Here is a 17,860-nt window from a genome sequence, read left to right as displayed (position 1 = left end):
TCCAACTCTCTGCAAAGAACCAAGGGGGGTCAATGTGCCTGCTGCAAAGCACAGCATCCAACAAGCAGATTATACGTTTGTATGCCAGATAAAGAGCTCAGTGTGTCACCGTCCCGGTAAGAGAAAGAAATGCTCCAGTTACTTGCAGCCCTTAGTCACAATCCTTTAACTATAGCACAGTTAGCCATGAACCGGAATCAGAGTGATGCATGTAAACTTCAAGGTACTGGCTGGAAAACATTTTTTTAAAATTCTTTGCTAATTCATGGTTGTCAGAAGGGATCCTCTTGGTATTGATAAATTCCCACTAATGCAGACAACCCCAGCTATGGGGTCCCATTCCAAATCCTGAGCTGTGTTTCCCCAGAACAAGCGCTCTCAACATACAATGATAACCAGTATGGGTGACGCGCTATTCCTATACCCTGTATGCACTTCTCATTGTCCCAACGTTTGACAGCTTTGTTGCGTTTCACTCGCATCAGGCTCGGGACGTAAGAAAACCAGGGTACTTGTCAACTTCTAATATACACGGGACAAAATTATGTTAAAATAATTTTACTTAGCTATATTAATAAAGCACCAGTATTTTATCTGCCAGTAATAATTATAAAGTTAACTTTATTGCAGGATGATATATGATACGATATACATAGATGCTATTATGAATAATTTGAGATTCAACTAACAGTTCATATGCTGCAAATACCAGAGATAGAGTTATTTATTATGTACATTGCCTTAATGAGTTTAAAGACACGCAACTACAAGGCAACCATCCAGACACTCAGAAGAGATGACCACCACGTTAGTATAAAAGAGAATACATTTTCCAACCTATACTTGAACAAGGGCTCAATCAATCACAAGAAACAACCACACCACCACCGGCCTGTAAGGGACCTTCAGATCTCTCAAAGGAAATTACCGCTACAATTCCTGCTTACAAGTGTACTTCACACTGCCTGGGAGACAACAAAGTCAAATCCTCACTAGTGAGAACACTACATACTACTCAGATATGTTGCACTCCAGACTTCATCTGCACAACCACACCACAATATTCACTTGGGACAATCAACCTAGTCCTTACCTGTAGGATTCTTTACAGTACTCCAAGAAATGTAATTGAGTAGCATTTGGTAGAAAAACTCTTCACGCAATGAGGAGAAAACCTACTTAGGCATCCATGTCAGTATTTTGTTGTAAAGTGTTAGAAACCATTCACAAGAAACAACTCTTGAAGCCCTCAACTGTAGGATGCTCCAGATCACCTGAGATCACAACTCAGCCTACAGTGAACCTTCACTGCTATAGAGGCCACCTGAGTCCAAGTCATCCGAGACACTGCTTTCTAATCACAAACATTGCTACAGGTGCTTTAGTCTAAATAGTCCAATTGAACGAAACTAATGGCCTGATTTAGAATTTGGTGGACATGGTACGTCAGCACAAACATGTCAGAGTACACCATCTGCTAAAACATGTGGTTCGGAATGGAACGAAAATAAAAATGCCTCCTACATCCTGGTAAAAAGCTCCCAAAGTGTCAGGGTCATTTATGTTTTGTTTTTCATAAATTCCAAGTTTAGGTGACTGTTTCTGGAAAACAAAAAAGCTTGGGGAGCGGTTCTCTGAAATATGGTGGCCACTCACCAAACTTTCAGTGCCTTCAGAGAAGCCACTGTGTTAGCTGCTTCCTTAAAAGCACAGAGATCTCTGCAGGGCCAGCAGGTATCTCAATATGGTGAATGGCAGTCCAGCCAAGGTGATACAGGAAAGACCTCTCCCCTCTGATGGACAACGGGATGCCCTCTACAGTATAAATCAGGCCAAAAGACTTCAACACCCATAACGGTCACACAACAGACCAGAAGTGCAGGCATAGTGACCGTGATGACATGAAGCTAGATGCCCAATCTACTCCACATGACTGATAAGACTTAGTTTGTATGTAAGCACAGTTATCCTAAGGAATTTACATGGGTAGGTGTGGGGGAGGAGGGCTGACCCATACGAAAACGAAAACATTAGCCAAGAGGGTTTGTAGGACAAAGCAGAGGTTTTAACACTTTTCAACTGAAATAGAATCCAAGTAACAACATGACAAATCAGTGCAAAAATGCAAGTGGGAGAAATAAATAACGAGTGAGAAAGATATAGCAATGTACATTTTTCATTTTGCATCCGTCACCATGTTTGTATTCTCTGTGACATACCTTAATGCCATCTTTTGCACCTTCCTGCAGGTACGGTATGATGGAATTATTCCACAGGTCGATAAACCAAACACGGAAATCTTCAACCCCAATTGGACAGGACAGGAAGAAACAGGGCCCTGAGAGATGAGACAACAACATGCTTTGGTTGTAAGGAAGAGACACACATGGTCGAAGGGAAAGATTATGTCAAGTGAAATGTTGGAGCGCACTGCTACAGAGCTACCCAGCAGTGAATGGGCTGGTGTGATCCCACTGTGCTGAGATCTTGGAAAACAGTATCATGGCAATCCAGTGAAGAATAACCGGTGCATGTCCAATTTTAAAACATAGGCTCAATGGAAGAGTCTCATTTATCAAGTAGTGCTAGATGTGATATCAAAAGTGCTAGGCGCAGCAGTAGAAGGAAAAAATTGCAATATCAGTAATTGTTACAGGACTAGAGGTACAACATGTAGCTTTGAAAAATTACATTACTTATGGAAGAAGTACTTATAGTAGGATAACTAGACATGTAACAGTAGTAATGGTAGAACTCATCGTAAAGGTAATACCATTAGTAAAACAGCACTAGTAATAGTACTTGGTACAGTGCTTGAGTAACAGGACACAGAGTAATGGCTTCAATAGTATTAGTGGAACCAGTAGATACAGTAGTATTAATAGTACTCGTTGTACTACAAATATTGTCAGTAGTTACAGTAATGGCAATAGGTACAGAACTATAGTAGTACGATTGGGAAAAGCAGTACCAATAGCTTAAGGAGACAGAATTAGCAATAATAATATTGAAATATTGGTAATAGTTTTATATAGTGCTTAATAAATGTAGTAATGAAATACAATTTCTTTGTCCATGTTTAACTAGGAAAAAGGTTAATGAAATCAGCTTCAGTCAGTCCATTTCTCTGGAAGAGGAATCTTTCAGCTACTGTCTCTTGCTGGTAGTGTCAATGAAGATTTGAGGTAAACACTGGGGCGTGATATTAGAACGGGGCAGTGGATGGCAGGAAGTGTAGGTGCAAATGGTTAAGAAATATAGATGCAGCCTTCTGCTGTCACATTCTATGCCCTTTCACGGTGCTGCCAGCGTACAATGTTTAAATAATGTTTATGTGCAGACAGTTCACTTTAACTTCAGCTTCACTTTCGCTTATGCAGACACATCTGAAGTGTTTGTGGGGTTGGAGACACAATGTTTGGATCTTTGGTTTCCGGTTCAAGGAACAGCTAATTATTAGGATAGCATGTACAGAGGAGAAGGCATACAGAGAATGTGTGACCATCTACAGGTCCTACTGAATTAGCTCTCAAAGGGACAGGTCAGAACCTGAGTTTTAATATGCAAATACATGGTGTAGCCAGAGAACAGTCCCCTAAAAAGCCCAGGCCAAGAGCACTGCTGCCCTGCCCTTAAGAAAAACATGTTCACAGGCATGGAAACCACTTACCAATGAGGAAATCAGATGTGCTGTGCTTTTCCAGGAATGTGTGCAGGTGATACCAGAGCTTTGGAACCCAGTCCAAGACCCTGAGAAGCTCCTCCTTGTTGGCATTAATGTCACTGTCTGATTCTAGAAGCTTCCGACGGAGGTAACGAACAAGAAAGCCGTTGGCAGGTTCCACGTTGTTGGAGAAAGTAAGCATTCTGTGGAAAAGTCACAAATTCATTACAGCACCTGAAAGATTCAGAGTCTCTTTCTCTTACATACACACAAACACATTCAAGAATATAGTTCCACAATGGAAGAAATGCAGAGCTGGCTAGCAAGGACTAGATGAAAAACTGTTCAAATTAATGTATTCATTAACGTAGGAGACTATGTACCCATCTTGAAGACTCAAAATGGGGAATTTATAAATAAAGTTAAGCTTTCACTTCAGAAGCCATCAGGGGCTTCAAAACCTTACATTAACAGCCTTAATTCTATACAAATCACATGAAAATATTCAAATGTTTTTGTGCCTCAAGATGTGGACGATACAGATGTCAATAATTTACACAGCACTTTACAGTCAGTGATAATATAAACTCCGAGTTCAATTTAGTTTTAATATTTTCACTCATTCAAAACATTTTACGTTCTGATTCATAAACTACCTCAGTGATACCATGAATACTTTTAATACTCTGATTAACAATAATATTCGACAAATTATTATTTTAACTATTTCTAGCTATTATGAAGGGGGATAATTTTAATTCATCTGATTTGAACACCCTTTAAAGCATCCAAACTTCAATTTTCTCCTCAGGTCACATCCCCCCAGCCCTGCTTCACCTCCTGGGCCAAGAGCGATTTCATCAGAAAAATGGCGTCTCAACCGAGAGCAGTTTCTCCATACTCATGCACTTATTTTATTAAATCAAGCTTTCGAGTGGGTGCCATACAAAAAACATGGCGACGTATTTCAGCCGAAGCCTTTAACTGGCCATGAACTTCAAACAGTGCAAGTGTACCGCCCCTCCCATTAACAGAAACCGAAAACACATTAGAGCTTTATAAACCTTTACACGTCTCAATTGTTCTGACCACGCTAATATCAAATTGATTTCTTGTAGTTCACACACTAACACGTCTCTGTAACATAATTACATTTGTAAAGTACAGACCTTCGTATCATTTCCAATACTGAAAACATTTGATATTGTTGTGTTGTTTTTACTACTGCATTTAAGCAGTGGAGGTCATCATTATCAAAGCTTTTACCTTTTTTTTTAAATAACTAAACTTATCTTAATAAAACAGTATTGTTGATTTCACCATGACATGCAAGCTGCTTTGTATCCATGACTACGTATGCAATAATTTATTTTAGCCAAATATGCTAATTAATATTTATGAATACCATCACAAGTATTATGCTAGAATAAATAAATTGCTACATTCTCATTTTTTCATATTGCGTGGTACAACCTTCCCTCACAAGTAATCTCTGCATAATACTGATCTCTCATTTAGATCAAGTATGATCTCCTGAGAAGTGCTCTCTTAAAGTGACTGTGCTCCTTTTTAAAGTGACAGAAACGTGTGTATGAAGCAGCACTGATTCACACGGTTGTCATTGCTACCATTGTCCCTTATTCTATGTATCAGTACATTTAGAAAGTGAAAGTGCATTTGTTTAAAAACATTATTTTGGTACTCGTCTTCACAATGAAACTTCATAATATGTGACTGTAAGGAAATGCCTCCTTGGCATGGTTGCCCCCTGACTTTTTGCCTTTGCTGATGCTATGTTTACAATTGAAAGTGTGCTGAGGCCTGCTAACCAGGCCCCAGCACCAGTGTTCTTTCCCTAACCTGTACTTTTGTATCCACAATTGGCAGACCCTGGCATCCAGATAAGTCCCTTGTAACTGGTACTTCTAGTACCAAGGGCCCTGATGCCAAGGAAGGTCTCTAAGGGCTGCAGCATGTCTTATGCCACCCTGGAGACCTCTCACTCAGCACAGACACCCTGCTTGCCAGCTTGTGTGTGCTAGTGAGGACAAAACGAGTAAGTCGACATGGCACTCCCCTCAGGGTGCCATGCCAGCCTCTCACTGCCTATGCAGTATAGGTAAGACACCCCTCTAGCAGGCCTTACAGCCCTAAGGCAGGGTGCACTATACCATAGGTGAGGGTACCAGTGCATGAGCATGGTACCCCTACAGTGTCTAAACAAAACCTTAGACATTGTAAGTGCAGGGTAGCCATAAGAGTATATGGTCTGGGAGTCTGTCAAACACGAACTCCACAGCACCATAATGGCTACACTGAAAACTGGGAAGTTTGGTATCAAACTCCTCAGCACAATAAATGCACACTGATGCCAGTGTACATTTTATTGTAAAATACACCACAGAGGGCACCTTAGAGGTGCCCCCTGAAACTTAACCGACTATCTGTGTAGGCTGACTAGTTTTAGCAGCCTGCCACAAACCGAGACATGTTGCTGGCCCCATGGGGAGAGTGCCTTTGTCACTCTGAGGCCAGTAACAAAGCCTGCACTGGGTGGAGATGCTAACACCTCCCCCAGGCAGGAATTGTCACACCTGGCGGTGAGCCTCAAAGGCTCACCTCCTTTGTGCCAGCCCAGCAGGACTCTCCAGCTAGTGGAGTTGCCCGCCCCCTCCGGCCAGGCCCCACTTTTGGCGGCAAGGCCGGAGAATATAATGAGAAAAACAAGGAGGAGTCACTGACCAGTCAGGACAGCCCCTAAGGTGTCCTGAGCTGAAGTGACTCTAACTTTTAGAAATCCTCCATCTTGCAGATGGAGGATTCCCCCAATAGGGTTAGGATTGTGACCCCCTCCCCTTGGGAGGAGGCACAAAGAGGGTGTACCCACCCTCAGGGCTAGTAGCCATTGGCTACTAACCCCCCAGACCTAAACACGCCCTTAAATTTAGTATTTAAGGGCTACCCTGAACCCTAGAAAATCAGATTCCTGCAACTACAAGAAGAAGGACTGCCCAGCTGAAAACCCCTGCAGCGGAAGACCCGAAGACGACAACTGCCTTGGCTCCAGAAACTCACCGGCCTGTCTCCTGCCTTCCAAAGATCCTGCTCCAGCGACGCCTTCCAAAGGGACCAGCGACCTCGACATCCTCTGAGGACTGCCCCTGCTTCGAAAAGACAAGAAACTCCCGAGGACAGCGGACCTGCTCCAAGAAAAGCTGCAACTTTGTTTCCAGCAACTTTAAAGAACCCTGCAAGCTCCCCGCAAGAAGCGTGAGACTTGCAACACTGCACCCGGCGACCCCGACTCGGCTGGTGGCGATCCAACACCTCAGGAGGGACCCCAGGACTACTCTGATACTGTGAGTACCAAAACCTGTCCCCCCTGAGCCCCCACAGCGCCGCCTGCAGAGGGAATCCCGAGGCTTCCCCTGACCGCGACTCTTTGAACCTAAAGTCCCGACGCCTGGGAGAGACCCTGCACCCGCAGCCCCCAGGACCTGAAGGACCGGACTTTCACGGGAGAAGTGACCCCCAGGAGTCCCTCTCCTTTGCCCAAGTGGAGGTTTCCCCGAGGAATCCCCCCCTTGCCTGCCTGCAGCGCTGAAGAGATCCCGAGATCTCTCATAGACTAACATTGCAAACCCGACGCTTGTGTCTACACTGCACCCGGCCGCCCCCGCGCCGCTGAGGGTGAAATTTCTGTGTGGGCTTGTGTCCCCCCCGGTGCCCTACAAAACCCCCCTGGTCTGCCCTCCGAAGACGCGGGTACTTACCTGCAAGCAGACCGGAACCGGGGCACCCCCTTCTCTCCATTCTAGCCTATGCGTTTTGGGCACCACTTTGAACTCTGCACCTGACCGGCCCTGAGCTGCTGGTGTGGTGACTTTGGGGTTGCTCTGAACCCCCAACGGTGGGCTACCTTGGACCAAGAACTAAGCCCTGTAAGTGTCTTACTTACCTGGTTAACCTAACAAATACTTACCTCCCCTAGGAACTGTGAAAATTGCACTAAGTGTCCACTTTTAAAACAGCTATTTGTCAATAACTTGAAAAGTATACATGCAATTTTGATGATTTGAAGTTCCTAAAGTACTTACCTGCAATACCTTTCGAATGAGATATTACATGTAGAATTTGAACCTGTGGTTCTTAAAATAAACTAAGAAAAGATATTTTTCTATATAAAAACCTATTGGCTGGATTTGTCTCAGTGTGTGTACCTCATTTATTGTCTATGTGTATGTACAACAAATGCTTAACACTACTCCTTGGATAAGCCTACTGCTCGACCACACTACCACAAAATAGAGCATTAGTATTATCTCTTTTTGCCACTATCTTACCTCTAAGGGGAACCCTTGGACTCTGTGCATACTATTCCTTACTTTGAAATAGTGCATACAGAGCCAACTTCCTACATTGGTGGATCAGCGGTGGGGTACAAGACTTTGCATTTGCTGGACTACTCAGCCAATACCTGACCACACGACAAATTCCAAAATTGTCATTAGAAATTCATTTTTGCAATTTGAAAGTTTTCTAAATTCTTAAAAGTCCTGCTAGGGCCTTGTGTGTTAAGTCCCTGTTTAGCATTGTCTTTTTAGAGTTTAAAAGTTTGTTAAAAGTTTGAATTAGATTCTAGAAACAGTTTTAGATTCTTAAAAAAGTATCCCAACTCTTAGCAGAATAATGTCTGATACAGAGATGCAGGTGGTGGAACTCGACACCACACCTTACCTCCATCTTAAGATGAGGGAGCTAAGGTCTCTCTGTAATATCAAAAAAATAACCATTGGCTCCAGACCTACCAAAATTCAGCTCCAGGAGCTGTTGGCAGAGTTTGAAAAAGCCAACCCCTCTGATGATGACCTCACAGAGGAAGAAATTAGTGACTTGGAGGCCAATGTCCCTCCTCCAGTCCTAAATAGGGAGAACAGGACCCCTCAAGTCCTGTCTCCAACTGTGTTAGTCAGAAATAGTGAGTCCCTCACAGGAGGGTCCCACATTTCTGAAATCACTGAGGATGCTCTCAGTGAAGATGACCTCCTGTTAGCCAGGATGGCCAAAAGATTGGCTTTAGAGAGACAGCTCCTAGCCATAGAAAGGGAAAGACAAGAGATGGGCCTAGGACCCATCAATGGTGGCAGCAATATAAATAGGGTCAGAGATTCTCCTGACATGTTAAAAATCCCCAAAGGGATTGTGACAAAATTTGAAGATGGTGATGACATCACCAAGTGGTTCACAGCTTTTGAGAGGGCTTGTGTAACCAGAAAAGTGAACAGATCTCACTGGGGTGCTCTCCTTTGGGAAATGTTCACTGGAAAGTGTAGGGATAGACTCCTCACACTCTCTGGAAAAGATGCAGAATCTTATGACCTCATGAAGGGTACCCTGATTGAGGGCTTTGGATTCTCCACTGAGGAGTACAGGATTAGGTTCAGGGGGGCTCAAAAATCCTCGAGCCAGACCTGGGTTGACTTTGTTGACTACTCAGTGAAAACACTAGATGGTTGGATTCAAGGCAGTGGTGTAAGTAATTATGATGGGCTGTACAATTTATTTGTGAAAGAACACCTATTGAGTAATTGTTTCAATGATAAACTGCATCAGCATCTGGTAGACCTAGGACCAATTTCTCCCCAAGAATTGGGAAAGAAGGCGGACCATTGGGTCAAGACAAGGGTGTCCAAGACTTCAACAGGGGGTGACCAAAAGAAAGGGGTCACAAAGACTCCCCAGGGGAAGGGTGATGAGACAACCAAAACTAAAAATAGTAAAGAGTCTTCTACAGGCCCCCAAAAACCTGCACAGGAGGGTGGGCCCAGAGCCTCTTCACAAAACAATGGGTACAAGGGTAAAAACTTTGATCCCAAAAAGGCCTGGTGTCATAGCTGTAAACAGCATGGACACCAAACTGGAGACAAGGCCTGTCCCAAGAAAGGTTCCACTCCAAACTCCCATCCAGGTAACACTGGTATGGCTAGTCTCCAAGTGGGATCAACAGTGTGCCCAGAGCAAATCAGGGTCCACACTGAAGCTACTCTAGTTTCTGAGGGTGGGGTGGATTTAGCCACACTAGCTGTCTGGCCGCCTAACATGCAAAAATACAGACAGCAACTCTTAATTAATGGGACTATGTAGGAAGTTGGCTCTGTATGTGCTATTTCAAAGTAAGGAATAGCATGCACAGAGTCCAGGGGTTCCCCTTAGAGGTAAAATAGTGGTAAAAATAGATAATACTAATGCTCTATTTTGTGGTAGTGTGGTCGAGCAGTAGGCTTATCCAAGGAGTAGTGTTAAGCATTTGTTGTACATACAAATAGACAATAAATGAGGTACACACACTCAGAGACAAATCCAGCCAATAGGTTTTGTATAGAAAAATATCTTTTCTTAGTTTATTTTAAGAACCACAGGTTCAAATTCTACATGTAATATCTCATTTGAAAGGTATTGCAGGTAAGTACTTTAGGAACTTTAAATCATAAAAATTGCATGTATACTTTTCAAGTTATTGACAAATAGCTGTTTTAAAAGTGGACACTTAGTGCAATTTTCACAGTTCCTGGGGGAGGTAAGTTTTTGTTAGTTTTACCAGGTAAGTAAGACACTTACAGGGTTCAGTTCGTGGTCCAAGGTAGCCCACCGTTGGGGGTTCAGAGCAACCCCAAAGTCACCACACCAGCAGCTCAGGGCCGGTCAGGTGCAGAGTTCAAAGTGGTGCCCAAAACACATAGGCTAGAATGGAGAGAAGGGGGTGCCCCGGTTCCGGTCTGCTTGCAGGTAAGTACCCGCGTCTTCGGAGGGCAGACCAGGGGGGTTTTGTAGGGCACCGGGGGGGGACACAAGTCCACACAGAAATTTCACCCTCAGCGGCGCGGGGGCGGCCGGGTGCAGTGTAGAAACAAGCGTCGGGTTCGCAATGTTAGTCTATGAGAGATCTCGGGATCTCTTCAGCGCTGCAGGCAGGCAAGGGGGGGATTCCTCGGGGAAACCTCCACTTGGGCAAGGGAGAGGGACTCCTGGGGGTCACTTCTCCAGTGAAAGTCCGGTCCTTCAGGTCCTGGGGGCTGCGGGTGCAGGGTCTCTCCCAGGTGTCGGGACTTTGGATTCAAAGAGTCGCGGTCAGGGGAAGCCTCGGGATTCCCTCTGCAGGCGGCGCTGTGGGGGCTCAGGGGGGACAGGTTTTGGTACTCACAGTATCAGAGTAGTCCTGGGGTCCCTCCTGAGGTGTTGGATCTCCACCAGCCGAGTCGGGGTCGCCGGGTGCAGTGTTGCAAGTCTCACGCTTCTTGCGGGGAGCTTGCAGGGATCTTTAAAGCTGCTGGAAACAAAGTTGCAGCTTTTCTTGGAGCAGGTCCGCTGTCCTCGGGAGTTTCTTGTCTTTTTGAAGCGGGGGCAGTCCTCAGAGGATGTCGAGGTCGCTGGTCCCTTCGGAAGGCGTCGCTGGAGCAGGATCTTTGGAAGGCAGGAGACAGGCCGGTGAGTTTCTGGAGCCAAGGCAGTTGTCGTCTTCTGGTCTTCCTCTGCAGGGGTTTTTCAGCTAGGCAGTCCTTCTTGTAGTTGCAGGAATCTCATTTTCTAGGGTTCAGGGTAGCCCTTAAATACTAAATTTAAGGGCGTGTTTAGGTCTGGGGGGTTAGTAGCCAATGGCTACTAGCCCTGAGGGTGGGTACACCCTCTTTGTGCCTCCTCCCAAGGGGAGGGGGTCACAATCCTAACCCTATTGGGGGAATCCTCCATCTGCAAGATGGAGGATTTCTAAAAGTTAGAGTCACTTCAGCTCAGGACACCTTAGGGGCTGTCCTGACTGGCCAGTGACTCCTCCTTGTTTTTCTCATTATTTTCTCCGGCCTTGCCGCCAAAAGTGGGGCCTGGCCGGAGGGGGCGGGCAACTCCACTAGCTGGAGTGGCCTGCTGGGTTGGCACAAAGGAGGTGAGCCTTTGAGGCTCACCGCCAGGTGTGACAACTCCTGCCTGGGGGAGGTGTTAGCATCTCCACCCAGTGCAGGCTTTGTTACTGGCCTCAGAGTGACAAAGGCACTCTCCCCATGGGGCCAGCAACATGTCTCGGTTTGTGGCAGGCTGCTAAAACTAGTCAGCCTACACAGATAGTCGGTTAAGTTTCAGGGGGCACCTCTAAGGTGCCCTCTGTGGTGTATTTTACAATAAAATGTACACTGGCATCAGTGTGCATTTATTGTGCTGAGAAGTTTGATACCAAACTTCCCAGTTTTCAGTGTAGCCATTATGGTGCTGTGGAGTTCGTGTTTGACAGACTCCCAGACCATATACTCTTATGGCTACCCTGCACTTACAATGTCTAAGGTTTTGCTTAGACACTGTAGGGGTACCAGGCTCATGCACTGGTACCCTCACCTATGGTATAGTGCACCCTGCCTTAGGGCTGTAAGGCCTGCTAGAGGGGTGTCTTACCTATACTGCATAGGCAGTGAGAGGCTGGCATGGCACCCTGAGGGGAGTGCCATGTCGACTTACTCGTTTTGTCCTCACTAGCACACACAAGCTGGCAAGCAGTGTGTCTGTGCTGAGTGAGAGGTCTCCAGGGTGGCATAAGACATGCTGCAGCCCTTAGAGACCTTCCTTGGCATCAGGGCCCTTGGTACCAGAAGTACCAGTTACAAGGGACTTATCTGGATGCCAGGGTCTGCCAATTGTGGATACAAAAGTACAGGTTAGGGAAAGAACACTGGTGCTGGGGCCTGGTTAGCAGGCCTCAGCACACTTTCAATTGTAAACATAGCATCAGCAAAGGCAAAAAGTCAGGGGGCAACCATGCCAAGGAGGCATTTCCTTACACAACCCCCCCCCAAACGAAAGAGGATGAGACTAACCTTTCCCAAGAGAGTCTTCATTTTCTAAGTGGAAGAACCTGGAAAGGCCATCTGCATTGGCATGGGCAGTCCCAGGTCTGTGTTCCACTATAAAGTCCATTCCCTGTAGGGAGATGGACCACCTCAACAGTTTAGGATTTTCACCTTTCATTTGCATCAGCCATTTGAGAGGTCTGTGGTCAGTTTGAACTAGGAAGTGAGTCCCAAAGAGGTATGGTCTCAGCTTCTTCAGGGACCAAACCACAGCAAAGGCCTCCCTCTCAATGGCACTCCAACGCTGCTCCCTGGGGAGTAACCTCCTGCTAATGAAAGCAACAGGCTGGTCAAGGCCATCATCATTTGTTTGGGACAAAACTGCCCCTATCCCATGTTCAGAGGCATCAGTCTGCACAATGAACTGCTTAGAATAATCTGGAGCTTTGAGAACTGGTGCTGAGCACATTGCCTGTTTCAGGGTGTCAAAGGCCTGTTGGCATTCCACAGTCCAGTTTACTTTCTTGGGCATTTTCTTGGAGGTGAGTTCAGTGAGGGCTGTCACAATGGATCCATATCCCTTCACAAACCTCCTGTAATACCCAGTCAAGCCAAGGAATGCCCTGACTTGAGTCTGGGTTTTTGGAGCTACCCAGTCCAGAATAGTCTGGATCTTGGGTTGGAGTGGCTGAACTTGGCCTCCACCTACAAGGTGTCCCAAGTAAACCACAGTTCCCTGCCCTATCTGGCATTTGGATGCCTTGATAGAGAGGCCTGCAGATTGCAGAGCCTTCAAAACCTTCCTCAGGTGGACCAGGTGATCCTGCCAGGTGGAGCTAAAGACAGCAATATCATCAAGATAAGCTGTGCTAAAGGACTCCAAGCCAGCAAGGACTTGATTCACCAACCTTTGGAAGGTGGCAGGGGCATTCTTTAAACCAAAGGGCATAACAGTAAACTGATAATGCCCATCAGGTGTGGAGAATGCTGTCTTTTCTTTTGCTCCAGGTGCCATTTTTATTTGCCAGTACCCTGCTGTCAAGTCAAAGGTACTTAGAAATTTGGCAGCACCTAATTTATCAATGAGCTCATCAGCTCTTGGAATTGGATGGGCATCTGTCTTGGTGACAGAATTGAGCCCTCTGTAGTCCACACAAAACCTCATCTCTTTCTTTCCATCTTTGGTGTGAGGTTTGGGGACTAAGACCACTGGGCTAGCCCAGGGGCTGTCAGAGCGCTCAATCACTCCCAATTCCAGCATCTTGTGGACTTCCACCTTGATGCTTTCCTTAACATGGTCAGACTGTCTGAAGATTTTGTTCTTGACAGGCATGCTGTCTCCTGTGTCCACATCATGGGTACACAGGTGTGTCTGACCAGGGGTTAGGGAGAAAAGCTCAGGAAACTGTTGTAGGACTCTCCTACAATCAGCCTGCTGTTGGCCAGAGAGGGTGTCTGAGTAGATCACTCCATCTACTGTGCCATCTTTTGGGTCTGATGACAGAAGATCAGGGAGAGGTTCACTCTCTGCCTCCTGATCCTCATCTGTTACCATCAACAGATTCACATCAGCCCTGTCATGGAAGAGCTTAAGGCGGTTCACATGGATCACCCTCTTGGGGCTCCTGCTTGTGCCCAGGTCCACCAGGTAGGTGACCTGACTCTTCCTCTCTAGCACTGGGTAAGGGCCACTCCATTTGTCCTGGAGTGCCCTGGGAGCCACAGGCTCCAGAACCCAGACTTTCTGCCCTGGTTGGAACTCAACCAGTGCAGCCTTTTGGTCATACCAAAACTTCTGGAGCTGTTGGCTGGCCTCAAGGTTTTTGGTTGCCTTTTCCATGTACTCTGCCATTCTAGAGCGAAGGCCAAGTACATAGTCCACTATGTCCTGTTTAGGCTCATGGAGAGGTCTCTCCCAGCCTTCTTTAACAAGGGCAAGTGGTCCCCTTACAGGATGACCAAACAGAAGTTCAAAGGGTGAGAATCCTACTCCCTTCTGTGGTACCTCCCTGTAAGCGAAAAGCAGACATGGCAGGAGGACATCCCATCTCCTTTTGAGTTTTTCTGGGAGCCCCATGATCATGCCTTTTAATGTCTTGTTGAATCTCTCAACTAAGCCATTAGTTTGTGGATGGTAGGGTGTAGTGAATTTATAAGTCACTCCACACTCATTCCACATGTGCTTTAGGTATGCTGACATGAAGTTGGTACCTCTGTCAGACACCACCTCCTTAGGGAAACCCACTCTGGTAAAGATACCAATGAGGGCCTTGGCTACTGCAGGGGCAGTAGTCGACCTAAGGGGAATAGCTTCAGGATACCTGGTAGCATGATCCACTACTACCAGGATGTACATATTTCCTGAGGCTGTGGGAGGTTCTAGTGGACCAACTATGTCCACACCCACTCTTTCAAAGGGCACCCCCACCACAGGAAGTGGAATGAGGGGGGCCTTTGGATGCCCACCTGTCTTACCACTGGCTTGACAGGTGGGGCAGGAGAGGCAAAACTCCTTAACCATGTTGGACATATTGGGCCAGTAGAAGTGGTTGACTAACCTCTCCCACGTCTTGGTTTGTCCCAAATGTCCAGCAAGGGGAATGTCATGGGCCAATGTTAGGATGAACTCTCTGAACAGCTGAGGCACTACCACCCTCCTAGTGGCACCAGGTTTGGGGTCTCTGGCCTCAGTGTACAGGAGCCCATCTTCCCAATAGACCCTATGTGTTCCATTTTTCTTGCCTTTGGACTCTTCAGCAGCTTGCTGCCTAAGGCCTTCAAGAGAGGGACAGGTTTCTTGTCCCTTACACAGCTCTTCCCTTGAGGGTCCCCCTGGGCCCAAGAGCTCAACCTGATAAGGTTCAAGCTCCAAAGGCTCAGTTCCCTCAGAGGGCAGAACTTCTTCCTGAGAAGAGAGGTTCCCTTTCTTTTGCTGTGTTGCAGTTGGTTTCCCAACTGACTTTCCTTTTCTCTTGGTAGGCTGGGCCATTCTTCCAGACTCCAGCTCTACTTGTTCACCCTGTGCCTTGCACTGTGCTCTGGTTTTCACACACACACCAGTTCAGGGATACCCAGCATTGCTGCATGGGTTTTTAGTTCTACCTCAGCCCATGCTGAGGACTCCAGGTCATTTCCAAGCAGACAGTCCACTGGGATATTTGAGGAGACCACCACCTGTTTCAGGCCATTGACCCCTCCCCATTCTAAAGTAACCATTGCCATGGGATGTACTTTTCTCTGATTGTCAGCGTTGGTGACTGTGTAAGTTTTTCCAGTCAGGTATTGGCCAGGGGAAACCAGTTTCTCTGTCACCATGGTGACACTGGCACCTGTATCCCTCAGGCCCTCTATTCTAGTCCCATTAATTAAGAGTTGCTGTCTGTATTTTTGCATGTTAGGCGGCCAGACAGCTAGTGTGGCTAAATCCACCCCACCCTCAGAAACTAGAGTAGCTTCAGTGTGGACCCTGATTTGCTCTGGGCACACTGTTGATCCCACTTGGAGACTAGCCATACCAGTGTTACCTGGATGGGAGTTTGGAGTGGAACCTTTCTTGGGACAGGCCTTGTCTCCAGTTTGGTGTCCATGCTGTTTACAGCTATGACACCAGGCCTTTTTGGGATCAAAGTTTTTACCCTTGTACCCATTGTTTTGTGAAGAGGCTCTGGGCCCACCCTCCTGTGCAGGTTTTTGGGGGCCTGTAGAAGACTCTTTACTATTTTTAGTTTTGGTTGTCTCATCACCCTTCTGCTGGGGAGTCTTTGTGACCCCTTTCTTTTGGTCACCCCCTGTTGAAGTCTTGGACACCCTTGTCTTGACCCAATGGTCCGCCTTCTTTCCCAATTCTTGGGGAGAAATTGGTCCTAGGTCTACCAGATGCTGATGCAGTTTATCATTGAAACAATTACTTAACAGGTGTTCTTTCACAAATAAATTGTACAGCCCATCATAATTACTTACACCACTGCCTTGAATCCAACCATCTAGTGTTTTCACTGAGTAGTCAACAAAGTCAACCCAGGTCTGGCTCGAGGATTTTTGAGCCCCCCTGAACCTAATCCTGTACTCCTCAGTGGAGAATCCAAAGCCCTCAATCAGGGTACCCTTCATGAGGTCATAAGATTCTGCATCTTGTCCAGAGTGTGAGGAGTCTATCCCTACACTTTCCTGTGAACATTTCCCAAAGGAGAGCACCCCAGTGAGATCTGTTCACTTTTCTGGTTACACAAGCCCTCTCAAAAGCTGTGAACCATTTGGTGATGTCATCACCATCTTCATATTTTGTCACAATCCCTTTGGGGATTTTTAACATGTCAGGAGAATCTCTGACCCTATTTATATTGCTGCCACCATTGATGGGTCCTAGGCCCATCTCTTGTCTTTCCCTCTCTATGGCTAGGATCTGTCTTTCCAAAGCCAATCTTTTGGCCATCCTGGCTAACTGGATGTCCTCTTCACTGGGGCTATCCTCAGTGATTTCAGAGGTGTTGGTCTCTCCTGTGAGGGAACCAGCATCTCTGACTATTATTTTTGGAGTCAGGGTTTGAGGGACCCTGTTCTCCCTAGATAGGATTGGTAGGGGGGAATTGTCCTCCAAGTCACTATCCTCTTCCTCTGAGTTGCCACCCTCAGAGGGGTTGGCCTTTTCAAACTCTGCCAAAAGCTCCTGGAGCTGTATTTTGGTAGGTTTGGGGCCCATTGTTATTTTCTTTATTTTACAGAGTGACCTTAGCTCCCTCATCTTAAGATGGAGGTAAGGTGTGGTGTCGAGTTCCACCACAGTCACATCTGTGCTAGACATTTTGTTTCTAAAAGTTGGAATACTTTTTAAGAATCTACAACTGTTTCTAGAATCTAATTTCAAACTTTTAACAAACTTTTAAACTCTAAAAGACAATGCTAAACAGGGACTTAACACACAAGGCCCTAGCAGGACATTTAAGAATTTAGAAAAATTTCAAATTGCAAAAATCAATTTCTAATGACAATTTTGGAATTTGTCGTGTGATCAGGTATTGGCTGAGTAGTCCAGCAAATGCAAAGTCTTGTACCCCACCGCTGATCCACCAATGTAGGAAGTTGGCTCTGTATGTGCTATTTCAAAGTAAGGAATAGCATGCACAGAGTCCAGGGGTTCCCCTTAGAGGTAAAATAGTGGTAAAAATAGATAATACTAATGCTCTATTTTGTGGTAGTGTGGTCGAGCAGTAGGCTTATCCAAGGAGTAGTGTTAAGCATTTGTTGTACATACACATAGACAATAAATGAGGTACACACACTCAGAGACAAATCCAGCCAATAGGTTTTGTATAGAAAAATATATTTTCTTAGTTTATTTTAAGAACCACAGGTTCAAATTCTACAT

At 45.9% G+C, this 17,860-nt stretch overlaps 1 protein-coding gene across 12 annotated transcripts in view; it reads right to left on the bottom strand.

Moving 5' to 3' along the window:
- Nucleotides 1-17,860, bottom strand: part of NAV1 (neuron navigator 1) — a 950,201-nt gene that overhangs the window by 19,793 nt on the left and 912,548 nt on the right. For all 12 annotated transcript variants that reach the window (XM_069238908.1, XM_069238913.1, XM_069238909.1 and 9 more), the window contains 2 exons: nt 3,671-3,867; nt 2,220-2,338 (listed from right to left, as the gene is read on the bottom strand). In XM_069238908.1, the coding sequence (XP_069095009.1) occupies nt 2,220-2,338; nt 3,671-3,867 (316 nt within the window). The remainder of the gene's footprint in view (nt 1-2,219; nt 2,339-3,670; nt 3,868-17,860) is intronic.

This window comes from Pleurodeles waltl, chromosome 6, assembly GCF_031143425.1.
Source record: "Pleurodeles waltl isolate 20211129_DDA chromosome 6, aPleWal1.hap1.20221129, whole genome shotgun sequence".
NCBI classification, from domain to species: domain Eukaryota; kingdom Metazoa; phylum Chordata; class Amphibia; order Caudata; family Salamandridae; genus Pleurodeles; species Pleurodeles waltl.
This window is presented reverse-complemented; position numbering and strand designations above follow the sequence as displayed.